The sequence below is a fragment of the Rhinolophus sinicus genome, linkage group LG02 (genome assembly GCF_036562045.2).
Source record: "Rhinolophus sinicus isolate RSC01 linkage group LG02, ASM3656204v1, whole genome shotgun sequence".
Classification (NCBI taxonomy): Eukaryota; Metazoa; Chordata; class Mammalia; order Chiroptera; family Rhinolophidae; genus Rhinolophus; species Rhinolophus sinicus.
In genome coordinates, this window is record NC_133752.1 from 60,545,050 (window position 1) to 60,560,433 (window position 15,384).

The 15,384-nt window shown below is 33.1% G+C and overlaps 1 protein-coding gene across 1 annotated transcript in view; it reads left to right on the forward strand.

The window, feature by feature from the left end:
- UBA6 (ubiquitin like modifier activating enzyme 6) overlaps window positions 1-11,192 on the forward strand; it is a 73,131-nt gene extending 61,939 nt beyond the window's left edge. Inside the window, exons 28-33 of the mRNA XM_019748064.2 lie at window positions 2,128-2,245; window positions 3,364-3,557; window positions 4,362-4,489; window positions 5,393-5,480; window positions 5,667-5,761; window positions 8,890-11,192. Of these exons, the coding sequence (XP_019603623.2) occupies window positions 2,128-2,245; window positions 3,364-3,557; window positions 4,362-4,489; window positions 5,393-5,480; window positions 5,667-5,761; window positions 8,890-9,025 (759 nt within the window). The 3' untranslated portion in view covers window positions 9,026-11,192. The remainder of the gene's footprint in view (window positions 1-2,127; window positions 2,246-3,363; window positions 3,558-4,361; window positions 4,490-5,392; window positions 5,481-5,666; window positions 5,762-8,889) is intronic.
- The last annotated feature ends 4,192 nt before the right edge of the window (window positions 11,193-15,384 follow it).

Here is a 15,384-nt window from a genome sequence, read left to right on the forward strand (position 1 = left end):
AGTGGAGGAGACTTTGCAAGAGAAAAATGGTAGTGAGATTGGAAGGGCAGTTAGGATTATGATAAGTACTTAGTGTTTTATTATGAGATAAGCCAGTGAAGGGTTTTAAGCAGAGGACATAGTCTGACTTACATTTTAAAAGGTGACTCTGGCTATTATGTTATGAATGATTATATAAGACAAAAGAGAGGAATCAGGGAAAGCTGTTAGGAGATTATAGGCAAAAGATGGTGATGGTTTGAATAAAGTAATATGAGTAGGTAATAGTTGTGATAAGGGGTTGGATTTTGTGTATATTTTGCAGTAACTGAGAGGACTTGTAAGAGATTGGAATTGAAGTGTGAAAGAAAAAATGATTGTTAACTTTCTTATTGGAAATAAGAAACAAGCTTACTTAGTAGGTCTGAATGAAGGGAGAAGAAGATAAAGGAAGTTTGTGCAGAGAAAAGGTTTTAAATAATTGCCCAGGGGAATGTGAAGTCACTTAATTAAAAGATATAGTAGAATTGTGAGACAGCACTGAGGATCCACTTAATGGTAATCCACTTAGTGTATTTCCACTAAATGTGGCTGGAGAAAAAGCTGCTTGGGTGTTACTGTAGAATAGATGGAAAATTGGATATAACAAGGTAGGGATTTTGCCAAGCAAATATGTTGGAAAGAGAAAGAGATAGGGAGTAATAATAAAAATGGAACATGAAATTTAGACAGGGTAAATAGGACAGTTTGAAAATATTAAGTATTTTATTTACATATTCATTATGTACCTTTTTGTATGCACTCTAAAAATCATAAAACGCCCTTCTCTTCCTTTAACCTTTAGCTATACTGGAAAATGTGGAGTAATGTCTGCCTCCTTGTAAAATTCAAGAAAGTAGTAGTGTGTCTAGTCTTTCACTCTGCATTTTTATTTTAGGGAAAAGAAAATCTTGTAAGCAGTAGATACCAGCACATGATTTGCTGAATGGGATGTTCATGACTTGTAGCTTATTAAGAGTAAAAGTACAGAAAGGATAAACAGCATTTCTATATAAAGAAGGTTTCTAGCGCAAGTTTCTAATAAGCAAAACTGTTAGACATAAGCCAAGGAGACATACACCAGTAACTTACTAGTCTTTATTGTTCTTCAGTATGTTTTCTGGCCTGAGTTACTTTTTTTATCAAAGTTTTGGTGTAATAAACTATCCAGAGCAACTTAGCTGGTTTTGACATGAATTGTAAGCTTCCACAGCTCCCTGAAGCAACTCACACCGATGCTTCATGATCTGGCATTTCTAGTTAACGGGTGCTACAGCCAAAAGTTTCAGTGAGACATCCTAGCAAACAAAAGTTTCTGCTTTCTTGACTTCTTAATATTTCTTCAATATTTATAATAATATTTAGTCTGTACAAACATGAGTTAGGTGTGTTTTTAATAAGAAATAATATTTTAATTATTGATGATTTCTTAGTTTGAGAAAATTAACTTCACTACCCTCATGGAATGTCTAATACGAAGTAATTTCTTAAGGATAAATTACTTGTATGTGTTGCCCTGCATCTGTATTAAGGAAGACATATTCTGTAGGACAGAACTACTTGTCAGCAATCAATAAATACTTAAAAGATGCCCATATTATATATTTTATAGATATTTTACAATTTCTTTGGAGACAGACAGAAAATGGCTCTGCGCTAGTTAAAGCTATGCCGTTTGGTTTAAAGTAGATTTGTTAGAATCACAAACTATTGATTAATGTTAACTTTGTTAGTGTGGAATTTTAAAAGAGATCCATATGAACTCAGATCTCACAAGCTATTCAGTAAATATTTTTAACACCCACTATGAGCAAATTTGTCTTACACATATTGAGGTTCTCTCAAGAGAACAAGATAAAGATCCCTGAGAAAAAGATTATCATAGAATTTAGATGTCAGTTTTCGGAGTTAGAAAATAAAGAAAACAAACTATACTATTACCTACTAAGGGAAGATGTAAAATACATTGGACCATGATAATTAATAATCTGATTAAACTAGAAAGAGGAAATGTTTTCTCTGTGCCTTATTTGATAAAAACAGATATGGTAACCAAATTTAGGTACAGATTGTGATAACATTAATGAACATATATTCATATATTTAAAGGTTGTTCAAACAGATGAAACAGCAAGGAAACCAGACCATGTTCCTGTCAGCAGTGAAGATGAAAGGAATGCTGTTTTCCAACTAGAAAGGGCTATTTCATCTAACAAAGCTACCAAAAGTGAGCTTTACTAAAATGTTTTGAACTGGAGGGATTTTTATTTTTACTAAGCTTTACACCAAAAGCTTGTGGGATTAAATAGCAACAATAATAATGATAGTAGTTGATTTCTTGATCATATAAAAGGCACTGTTTATCTTTAACTGTGATTAAATTCATAATTTTCTCCACCATTGCCCTATCCTCAAAGGCTAAAAATGTAAGTCTGCATTGTTGTTCTGATTATTTTAGTCCTTGAAATTCTGTTATGTGATTCCTTTTTAACTTATGGCTAACATGATGAACAAAAAGTGGAGTCCTTGTGGAGACTAACCCTTAGACAAACCCAGTTAAGTCACTTTCGGATAAAAAACCATAGACAGATTTTTTTTTTTCTCTGCTTCTTAGTCCCCATAATTACACATAGAGAATACAAACTGACCTACATACATTCTTGATATCTTAAATCTGGGGGAACCAAACTTTTAATTCCTTAAAAGCATAGCTATTAGCTCATGTTTTTAGACCTGCTTACCACTTTTTTATTACATGAATCAGCAGTTGCTAAACTTTTGGGTTTTATGCACAGATCAGTAAAATTCAGGAATAACAACCTGGATTAGCCAACTATTTATTTTGCAAATAAAGGTAATTATCTCAGCTTAATATAGTTCTGGAAAAAAATGTACTGTCGTTTCTTACTTTCATATTTCATCACAGATCAAACTGCAGCTATCTACAGGATGATTTTGGGAACCACTGCTCTTTCAAAAAGATCCATATTTTTATTTGACCAATTTCTTAGTTATTAGTGGCAAAATGTTTCAGAATAGTATTTTTGGAATTCGTTTGCGATCAATACCAAATGTTGCCTTTTTATTGTAAAACACTTAATAGCAGATATAGTACATGGCTTTGTTACTTTTCTAAAGGCTTTTTTTAATATAGAAACTTCTCTAATTTAGTGGTATTAAAGCCATTATATGTCTTTCAATAACTGCAGTTTCCTGGATTTTTCAATCATTTAAAAACAAAACATGACTGAAATCTTTAATAGTAGTAAACCCACATTGCTTTTTATCTAGTAAAACCTTTACCACTTAATAGGACACTTTGTTTTTTCTGGTTGTTATGATCAGGTGACCTTCAGATGGCAGTCCTTACATTTGAAAAAGATGATGATCGTAGTGGACACCTAGATTTCATCACAGCTGCGTCAAATCTTCGTGCCAAAATGTATAGCATTGAGCCAGCTGACCGTTTCAAAACAAAGCGCATAGCTGGTAAAATTATACCTGCTATAGCAACATCCACTGCTGCAGTGTCTGGCTTGGTGAGTTTATTATTCTTTGAATGAGAATGCTTCTTTTTCATCACCTCTTTCCTCTTTTCTCCCATTATACTATCTCCAACCAATCCCTCAGAAATTTTAGAGAAGGAGGGATACATACTGATCTTATAATTTAAAATTTCAAAATATTTCTAAAAATAATCTACATTATGAGGTTTTACAGCTATACAAACATTTTAACATAAACATAAACTATCAAGATAGAGTCCAATTTTCCTACAGGCAATAATCCTCTTAATCATCTTTGTGTCCTCCGTGCTCTATTTTCTTGAATTAAATGAACTGCCCTAATCTTTACTGTTTGATTGTATTGGAGTTTAGTTCTTTGCCTTAATAAAAGTATAATTCTTGTTTGTGATCGGATTTCTTACAATTTCATCTGTCCTTTATGATTCAGAATCTTTAGGATGGCCCTAGTTATTATACTGTACTATATGTAGTGTTATTCTTAGAACCTGTGTAATTATCTGCTCTTATATCAAATCACTTAAGACTATTGTATTTCTTGAGTTCCAGTGTCTACTTTCAAGGTAGGAAGATTACATGGTCAAATTAATATATTTTTTAATAACTTCGTTCATGTATAGAACAGGTAGAGAGTTTGAAATATAAAATATGCTAAAAGTGAAGAGACTTACAAGAAATTTATATTACGCCAGTCCAATAGTAGCTTTTACTCTTTACAGGGAAATGCTTGAGAAGGATTTAGGAAAATCAAATAGATGCAATTAAAGTCATGAATAGTTTTAGGCTGTTTATATAATAAGATCACCTTCTTTTATCTAGGTTGCATTGGAGATGATCAAAGTAGCTGGTGGCTATCCCTTTGAAGCCTACAAAAATTGTTTCCTTAACTTAGCCCTTCCCATTATAGTGTTTACAGAGACATCTGAAGTAAGAAAAACTGAAATCAGGTACGCGTGAAGGTCTATTTCTCTTGCCTAATGAGACTGAAATAAAATTTCTACCTTCTAAAATGGAAAAATACTAGCTTCACATCTCTTTTTCTTCTATATGTGGAAAACCTTACCATCAATTCAAGACTGGGTCTAAATCCCATTTTCTTGAAGTATTTTTTACTAAACTAGCCATAGAACTCTCACAACACTTAATCTGCCACACTCTTTAGTGTTGTACTTCCTTATTGTTTCGTCTACATTACTCAGATGAATTAGAAGGCACTCTAGTGTTTGTTTAATAGATCATGTAATTTAGAATCTAATTCCAAAAGCTATGTGACAAGGCAAACGATTCCCCTGGACCTCCATTTTTCACTTTTCAGATTGGCAACAACCAAAAATTTGAAAACACCTTTCTTGGTAAAGTGTGAGAAAGCACTCTCATATATTACTGATGAGTGTATAAAATAGTGTAACTCATAATAAAGGGAATATAGCACTATATTTCAAATTGGCAGATACATTTACACTTAAATGATATATGTACAAGATACTCTGGCATTGTTTATCATAGCCAAAGATTGGAGCAATCCAAGTGTCTAGTAATAGGGTACTGGAACACCCATCCACGCAGTAAAATCCATGCAGCTTTTTAAAAAGAGAGAAAGGGAAAGAACTTTCTCACTAAGACATACTGATTTATAATGAAACACTTGGAAGGATCAACAAGGAACTGATTAAAGTGATTACCTGTGTTGGTGTGATGGGGAAATAAGATTATGGAATATTTTTGAAGTTGTATTTTCTTTCCCTTACATTATTATCTAGCTAAATTACAAATAATGGACTTCTGGAGGGTTTTATTATTACTTAAGGGAAGAAAATTAAAATGTTTTTCTGAATATTTTTCTACAACAGAAATGGAATATCATTTACAATTTGGGACAGATGGACTATACATGGAAAAGAAGATTTCACCCTCTTGGATTTCATAAATGCAGTCAAAGTGAGACACTTATTCACTGAGTTGCTTTGAGTCTATTACTTTGTATGCATAATTTCATTTGAGATTTTTATATAATGTTATTTAGCAGAAATTTGTTCCCTTTATACTGTTTGTAAAACTCTGTCACCCAACATTTTATATTTGGACAGAGCTTTGATTGTTTCTCTTTTGGGGATCCATTTTTAGGAGAAGTACGGAATTGAGCCAACAATGGTGGTACAAGGCGTCAAAATGCTTTATGTTCCTGTAATGCCTGGTCATGCAAAAAGATTGAAGTTAACGTAAGTATTAAGTATATGCAAAAGAGTCTCAAGAGTTGAAACATACAAGCTAAATGCACACTGGGAGATTAGAGGTAGAGGTTATCAAAATTCAGATAAAAGTATTTGATTTACTCCTAATGGCAGTAATAAAGACAGTGAATTTACCAAGCTCAGTGGGCTGCCTCTCAAGAGAGGTTCATAGGATTACGGTACCCTTGTGTAGTTATTGTAGTTCAGATTAGCTTTTCAGTCAGGAGGCTTAGAAAGCTGATTTAGTCAATACACCAAGTGAAAATAGATCCACCTCTCATGTGGAAACATAATGACCAGGATTATGAGACCGAAGTATAAAACAAAAATACCAAATTGTTATTTTCATTCATTTATTCAACAGATTTTTTTGAGTGTCTGCTATGTGCCAGGTACTTTTGTAAACATTAGGGATACAGCAATGAACAAAGCAAAGTCCCTGCCCTTCCTGAGGAGTTTGCGTAACAACATGTCAGATGGTGTTAAGTGCTAAGGAGAAAATAAAGCAAAGTAAGGGGATAAATTGGTATATTATGTTGAGTGGTCTATGTATTCCCTCTGCCTGTCACAAGAAATACCTGTTCAGATAATATTTGGGCAGAGACCTGAAAAAGAAAGGGAGCAAAAAAGACAGCATTTACAGTGGTCTGCAAGGCCCTGACTGGTCTGGTTCCTAGTTATCCCTCTAAGTTCCTCTCATACCATGTTTCCCCCAAAATAAGACCTAACCAGACAATCATCTCTAATGTGTCTTTTGGAGCAAAAATTAATGTGAGACCCAGTCTTATTTTACTATAAGACTGGGTATAATACAATATAATTAATATAACATAATACTGGGTCTTCTATTAATTTTTGCTCCAAAAGACACATTAGAGCTGATTGTCTGGTTAGGTCTTATTTTCGGGGAAACACGGTACTAATCTCGCTTTGCTCACAACATTCTAGCTACACTGGCCCCCTTCCTTTTCTGAACACTCCTGTCATGGTCCAGCATGAGAACTTTTCTCTAGTTGTTTACTCAGCTTGTAACTCTTTCTGAGATGGCAGCCTGGCTAACTCTCAGCTCTGGTCTTTGCACCTGTTGCAAAGGCCTCCCTGAGCCCTCCTTAATATTCCAACCCCAGCCTAGCATGTCCAATATCCTTTGCGCTACTTTTTTACGTAGGACTTATCACTGTCTTATAGGTCCTGTACATTTTATGTTTATTATTTATTATCTGTCTCCCCTCACTAGACTAGTAGCTTCACAAGGGCAGGAATCTTTATTTGATCTGGTAACTGATATATTTCAGGAGCCTAGACCAATGCCTGGCATGTAATAGGCATCAATAAATATTTGTCATGTGAATAAATGAATCTGCATGATGGTGCTTTAACTATAATTATCAATTAATGAGGTTATTCACTATTTTTTATTATAACCCAGTCTAAATTCTCTCTAAAAAAACATTATATTAGCTAAGGCATTAATTTGCCTTATATTGTTTTTGTTTGTTTGTTTGTTTTCATTCCAGTCCCTAAGTATCTTTTGGATAAATTAAGGGTAGTATTTAGAATTCCTTTACTGTATACTACCTAGATGAGATTGGAATGTGTGTCATGAACTGTATTGATTAGTGGAATTTAAAATTTGCTGCAAATAATTCTCAAAATGCTTTATAGAGTTGGCCAACATTTGAAATCTCCAACGTGGTAGTTCTGTGAATATTTCTTATTTTATTACATTGTTTATTTAACAGATATTTATTGAGTACCTATGAAGTGGCTAGACAAGATTGGCTTTAAGGACCTGGGTTCACATCCTTGCCTAGCTACTTACTTGTTTTGTCATATTGAATAGCTTATTGAACTCTTTGAAACTTAATTTCCTACCCACAAATAGGGATGATTATGCCCATAACTATTGAGCACTAAAATAATAGTAAGGGCTAGTGGTGTAATGTCAAGAAAGAAATAGTCAGTAAATGTCACTCCAATTAAAAATTTTGTTATCATACATCTTTGTCAGGTAGCCCTTTCCCTCAAGGAGTTTACAGTCTATTAAAGGAAAGTGACATGTTAATCATTAAAATGTAATTGAATAATTATAATAAAGGTTTTTACAGAGTACTATGGGCACTGCTAACTCAAAGCTTTAGCTTAGGGTAGGTTTCATTGACGCTACCTTTGAAAATGGATTATATCAAGCAAAAGTGGTAGATTGTGCAAAGGCATGCAGCTAATAATAAAAAACATGCATGATCTATTTGGGAAATCAAGATTTTGGAATGACTTAAGGATGAGGTGGTGAGAATGAATGGTAGAAAGAATGAAAAATTATATATGGGACAAAATATCTTTGTAAAATAGAAAGAGCTATAAAGATTTTATAGTTCAGAGTCTGGCACAAGATAGGTACATGATATATGATACATTATTAGGCAGGAGAGTAACATCAAATTTATATTTTAAGAGGATTCTGGCAGCAGAGTAGATTGGAGGTAGCAGGAGACAACGGGCTAGAAGCTAATGCAATAATTTGGCATATGGATGATGACTTGAATTAAGACAGTAAAAGTGACAATAGCAAAACCTAAGTGGTTTTTTAGTAAGTAGGATAAACATGGGATATAAGGGAAACAAGAATGTCTTTTATTGTGACATTTTCAGCTTGCGTTTGAAGATTTAAATCTTGCTTGCTTTTTACTCTTTACAGAGAAATGCTTGAGAAGAATTTATGATGCCTCCAAACTTTATAAGGAGTATAGGAGAATTCATTTTTTGAAAACGTTGCTTTCAAAAATCATTTTGGGGTTTTTTTTGTGGTTTTTATATGTTAGGGTTTGTTTTGCTTTTTGTTTTTCTCTTTTAACACTTGGTTTGTGTTCTTTATCACTATCAGCAGTGGTCCAAATTGATTCACTGGTAGGTAAATGAGTGTCGAGTTCAGAGCTTTTAGCAAAAAAAAAAAAAAAAAAAAAAAAATGAATATATGAAAGTGGATGGAGTATTAGATTTAAAAATGAAATTAAAGTCTAGATATAAGTTCAGATTTTTCTGGGCAACAATTGACAGCCGAAAACTTTCATTTTACAGAATTTACCAAATTATTTGTCTTTGGTTATTTTTATTAGAATGCATAAACTTGTGAAACCTTCTACTGAAAAGAAATACGTGGATCTTACTGTGTCATTTGCTCCAGACACTGATGGAGATGAAGATTTGCCTGGACCTCCAGTAAGATACTACTTTAGTCACGACACTGATTAATAGAAGTTGTCTTAAAGTTACTCCAGGACTACTTGATTTTGGAAAGAATGCACTTAATTCAGAAGCTAAAAAATCAGCTCATAATACTATGGATTTCTCTTCAAGGAAGCCTTAATTTAAGGGAATTTCTAGTAGGAATCTACACTGAAGAATTAAACAACATTTTGGAACATTGTATATACTTGTCTAGTGATTCATATGTGGATATGATCACGAGCAACTTTGAACTGGAATGCCATTTTATAATGCTTACAACAAGTTTGTGTATTAACCTCTCTGTCTGAATAGAAGGAAAAAATATGTATCTGTGACCAGAAGAGATAACAGGTCAAGAAATTGAAAGTAACAAATGCAACTATCCAAAAAAATTAATCCTATTTTACGAATTTCTTATTTAGTATTTGAGGTCCATTTTTCTATACAAATAGCATTGGGCACCCTGTAACTCCTACGATTAGGTTTTGAGTTTAATACCAGTGGGAATTGGAGGGATGGTATCAGTTGATGGACAGTAAACATTTTTAAATTGTATGGTTATGGTTTACTGTCCTGTTACCTTTGCTAGTTTAACCAGAGTTTGTTACATCACTGTCTCCCAAAAATCAGGGTCTTTCTTGATAGCATCAGTGTTGTAAGCCATGAGCAGTAGGTCAGATGACACATGTTAACTCAGACTAAACGTTAACAGTATTATATGGACTCTGACAACCCTCTGAGAGAATCCATGAATGTGAACAGAGAAATGTGGCTGATCATTTGTTCTTCAATATGTCTTCTAATGTGGCAGTTTTATTTATTTGGAACTCTAAACCTGATTGTCATAGTACATAAGACTAAAAGGTTTTGTGAAGGGAGTATTTTTTAAAAGTAGGTGAAAAATAGAAATTAAAAAATCATCACTAGTTGAGTCTCGATGTTTTTTCTTCCAGCAACCTATTGGACAGAAAGAAATTAATATTTTATTTTAAAGAGGAATGTATTATTTTATTCTGCATTCCCAGAAAGGGAGTTGATGAAGATAAAAATTTATTTTTTTAGGTCTTTATTATTAGAAACTTTCTGTTTTCTGATATGAGCTATTACAGATGTTCATAAAAGTGCTTTCATTAAAATGATGTAAAGTACACTCAACACTGTAACTCAATGAAAACAGCAAGTGTTCCTTTTGTTTCTAAAACTATCTTGTATTCTAAAGCAGTTGGCATTTTATAACCACAGGAAGTTGTGTCTCTCTAGCTGCTTTTCTTCTCTTGTCTTCAGACCATTAATAGGTACTTTGATAAATTAAAAACTAAATTCACATCAGTATTGCTCCAATTTGGTATCTTCTTATATACCATCTACTTAACTTTCCTTTATATTTCATTTACAAATAGTTAAATTACTTTGTCAAACAGCTATATTATTCTTTTGTAGAAGTATCATCCAGCTGGGAAAATGTATTTAAAGACTAGAGGGTGAATTTGTATGATTAAAAGATCATCTGTACATTGGGAGGTGGGAGGAAGTGAACAGGATGAGTTTAAAGAAAATGGCTACCTTTGAAATAAGCAATTAATTATTGGTTCACCGTATCCTACCGTCTCGCATTGTGCATATTGCAAGTGTAATGCTTAAAATTAATATTATTTAAAATTGAATCCAGGAATATCAGGTTTCTATGACTTGGAACTTTATAGACTAGGAATAGTAAAAGGACTTTTCTCTAAGAAGCCTTTTTCCCACTTTCACTTTGTTTTGTGCTCCATGACACTGATATTTTCCAGGTAGCCATTCAACTGTGATCTAATAGCTTGCTTATCATTCGATCTAAATCTCCACATCTCCTCACAAGTGAGTTTAGAAGTAGTCTATCAATTCTTATGGATATTAGTGCTTTAGTACATACAAACAAAATCAACAAACATTAAGTTCATTTTGGATTGTACCTGAAACCATTGTCATTGCTTTTTTTTTTCTGTAGGTAATGGGTATTGCCATTAATTTCTTCTGTTTTGTTCTAGTAAGCTGGAAAGCCTAGGTGAAATTAATGATAATTTTTTTCATTGTTTTGTTTATTACTGTTCCATGATTGAAATACCAGGTGCAAAAATTAATGATTTGATTTTGTACGGTACCACTGAGTAATTTTTTACTTATTAAAAATAAATTAAGAAATTTGACAATATATTTGTAAGTCCTGTTCCATAGTTGACTCCAGAGATTCCAATTTTACTATTTATTTTGTGGGTAATACTGCTTTGGTGTTTTCCTGATTTTCAAGTTTTGCAGTCATGTAGATACAACAGTCACTGGATGTGGAGGCACTTATTTCAAAGTGCTTTGGCTCCTGAAAATTCTGTTAAAACAATTAGGGTGGAAATGGTGGTAACCATGTAAAACAGACAATCTGATAAATCCCAGACTGTTGGTTGGGGATTTCTAAGTCCATTTATTTTGGTGTTCAGAGCAGTTATGTTAACTTATCTGTAAGTTCTTCTAAATTGTCCCAGAGATAGGACTTGGAAATAGGTGTGTATCTTTGTTTGAGTCCACTATTTTATAATTAACAAACTGAAGACAGAAAGACAATTAAATGTTCTCTTGAGATTTTGAGGAAAAATCCCTTGACCTAGTAATTCAACCATAATGAATATTATCAAAATTTCATTATAATTATATATATAATTATATATGTAATTGTAAATGTATAATTATTTAATATACAATCATTAGACATGAGTTTGACTATTTTACTTTAAACAACTTCAAAAACAGGGAATTGTGATCTTGGGGGTCATAGTAAGTAATCAGTAAGTAATCTGTCTGTGTCCATTTTTCTCTTGCCATGTCCTAGCTTTGTTTTTTAAATTGAAAAACAAATATTCAAAAAATATATATTCAAAAGAGTACATAAAATATACATATGCTGTTTAAGGAATCATTCTATATGTACTTGTATAAGACCAGGTCTCAGATGAATAGAACATTGAGAGCAGCCTAGAAAACTGCCGGTTGTAGTCCCTTCCCAATCACAAACAGCTACCCCCACATACCATCTGGCAATAATACTGCCCTACCTTTTGTGATAACTATGTCTTTGTTACTGTGTTTCCCGGAAAATAAGACCTAGCCAGACAATCAGCTCTAATGTGTCTTTTGGAGCAAAAATTAATATAAGACCCGGTCTTATTTTACTATAAGACCGGGTCTTATATAGTATAGTATAGTATAGTATAGTATAGTATAGTATAGTATAGTATAGTATAGTATAGTATAGTATAATATAGTATAATACCCAGTCTTATATTAATTTTTGTTCCAAAAGACGCATTAGAGCTGGTTATCTGGCTAGGTCTTATTTTCGGGGAAACACGGTGTAGTGGTACCACCTATGTATGTACCTAAACAATACCATTTACTTTTTGATAGTTTTTGAACTTTATGTAAATGGAATCATATAATACTATCCTTTGTTGCTGCTTCTTTTGTTAAACAAGAAATTCATCTATGTTGTTGCCTGTAGCTTATACTTCAACTTCATTGTTGTATAATTTACCTTTGCATTAGCATACCACAATTTATTCATTTTATTGACGGTAGACAATTCGGATGTTTTTAGTTTGGAGCAATCATAGTTTCGCAGTGAACATTATTGTATGTATCTCCTAGTGCAAGTAAGGTATATACATAGGATTCAAATTGCTTGGTCATTGGGTATTCGTATCTTAAATCTTACTAGATAATAACAAGAGTTTTTACTGAGCCATAGAGATGTCCACATCTTGCTCAACACTGGTGTTAACAGATTTTGTAAAATTTTGCCAGTCTGGTGGATGCATGGTTGTATCTCATTGAAGATTTATTCTGCATTTCCCTAATTACCAGTGAAATTGAGGACCTTTTCATAAATTTATTGGCCACTTTGATTTTCTTTTTTGTAAAGTGTTTTTTCAAGTTGTTGCCCATTTTTCTGTTGTATTTGCAGTTTTTTCCTCATTTATTTGTGAAACATCTTTATAAATCCTGTTCTTTGTTAGCTATACAGTTGAAAATACCTTCTCCCACTCTGGTTGCCCACTCTCCTTTCTCTCTCTTTATGATGTTCTTTGATAAACAGAATTTGTTAATAGCTACTGAGAAGTTTTTGTGAGTTGCTTAAAACATTGTTCTGTACCCAAAGGTCATGAAGATACTCCTTTATATTGTCTCTAAAAGCTTTAGTTTTACCTTGTCATTCAAGTTTTTAATTCACAAGGAATTAATTTTGTATTCTGAGAAGTGCCTCACCACGATTTACTAAAGTCCGTTCTTTTCTGCACTGTCACTCCTACACTGCCACCAAAGTCACATATCATCTCTTTTCTGAATTTTTTGTTCCTTTTCTATATATACTGTGCTTGTATTTATTGCCTTCATCACTGTAGTTGATATATTGTTTTCGATATTTAGCAGAACTAGTTCTCCCAACTTATTTTTCTGTAAGAACGCCATGGTTATTCTTAGCCCTTTGTATTTTCAGTTCTCAAAATTTCTATTTGTAAATATGAAAATCTGCCACTCTTGTAGTTTCCAATTGTCTTGCTGAAATTTTCAATCTTTTATCTACCTGAACATGAAAAACATTATCTTATAGTCTTGTTTAATAATTCCCCAATGTGAAATTATCCTCTGGGTCTGTTTTTCTTTTTTTTTCTTACTAATCCTCATTATTTTATATTTTTATGGTCTTATCTTTAATTTTATGCCAATTTTACATTTGAAAAATTGGAGAAGAAATTTCATGCCCAGCATGGTATTTTCATCCTCCACAGAGTTTTTTTCATATGCTCTAGCAGACACTTGGGCACTCATGTCAGGATCAGTTTGAGAGACTGAGATTTTTTGAGTCATCCATGTGACTCAGAGCTGAGCTATAGACTATACTGATGCACTTTGTTCGTGTTAGCCCTTACTCCTACACCCATCAGGGTTGCAAAGAATGGGTTAAGGTTACCACCACCACCATCACAACTTTTTGCCTGGCACTAGACTATGCCTTTGAATCCCTAGTCTCTTAGCTCTGCTCAGCAACTTCTCATTGGCGTCTTACAAATCTGCAAAAGCTGCCAGGGCACAAGTGGTCCCAAATGAAGGGTTCTCCTTTATGAATTTCTGTTTTCCCCCAGATATTAGCCTGAAAATTATTCACTAACTTAGCTCTCTGATGCCCTCCAACTTTTTAAAATATATTTTGTCCAACTTTTCTAAATGTTCTCAAGTGAAAATATTAAACCAAATTACCTCATCCACTTTATAACTTAACTGCTGATTATGCGTAAAATATTGATTTTTTTGTATTGCTTCTGTATTTGGAAACTTACTAAATGTAGTGATTCTTGTAAATTATTTGCAAATTCTTTTGATAGCTTATATAAACTTCAAGTAGGGAAAGTGTTTAGTCTTTTGTAAGATCCAAATTTTGTTTTTGTTAATCTTCTCTAGTGTATGTTTCTATTCCATTACTTTCTGCTCTGATCACTATTACTTACTTTATTATATTTCCTTTGGGTTTTTTTACTGTTCTTGTTCCTAACTTCTTGAGATGGATGCTTACCTCATTCATTTTCAGCCTGTCTTCCAACATACATTTAAAAATAATAAATGTCTATATTACTGTAGTATAATATAGTTATATTACCTTATACTCTAATCACTGTTGTAGCCATATTCTGTAAGTGTATATAAGTGTATATATACGTGTGTGTGTGTGTGTGTGTGTGTGTGCATATAATTCAGTTAAAATGTTTTCTATTTTTCATTAGGAGTTCCTTTTGGACTCTTGGGTTTTTTAGGACAGTGTTTCTTAATTTCCAGCAGTTTGGATTTGGGGACTTTTTAAATCCAGTTTGATAATCTTTGTCTTTTAACTAGAACACTTATGCCATTTACATGTACTGTAATTACTGATGTATTTAGATTTATTTCTGCCATTTTATGGGTTGTTTTATATCTAGCTTATTCTGTGATTCTTTTTCTGTAATTTCTTGCCTTTTTAAATTTGTATTTACTTTATTTCACTTATGCCAGTTATTAACTGATTGTCTCCCAACTCTAGATATTTTTCTGTATTCTGGAACTTTACAAACTATATTTCTCCTTTACCATTTGGCTTTTTTTAGGTTCCATGAACAGGGGGCTCTAGAAGAAGATTGGAATGCTGGACAAAGGGAGGAGACTTTTACCCTTGCCATTTGCATCACTTCAGCAGTGGCTTTTCTTCCAGTAGTTGTGGTTGGTTTCCAGGCACTAGCTTTCCTCTGACACTCTGCAGGGTATCTCATCTAGGCTTCCAGGTTCTAATAATTTCACCCTCTTCTCTTTAATAGTTGTATCCCTTG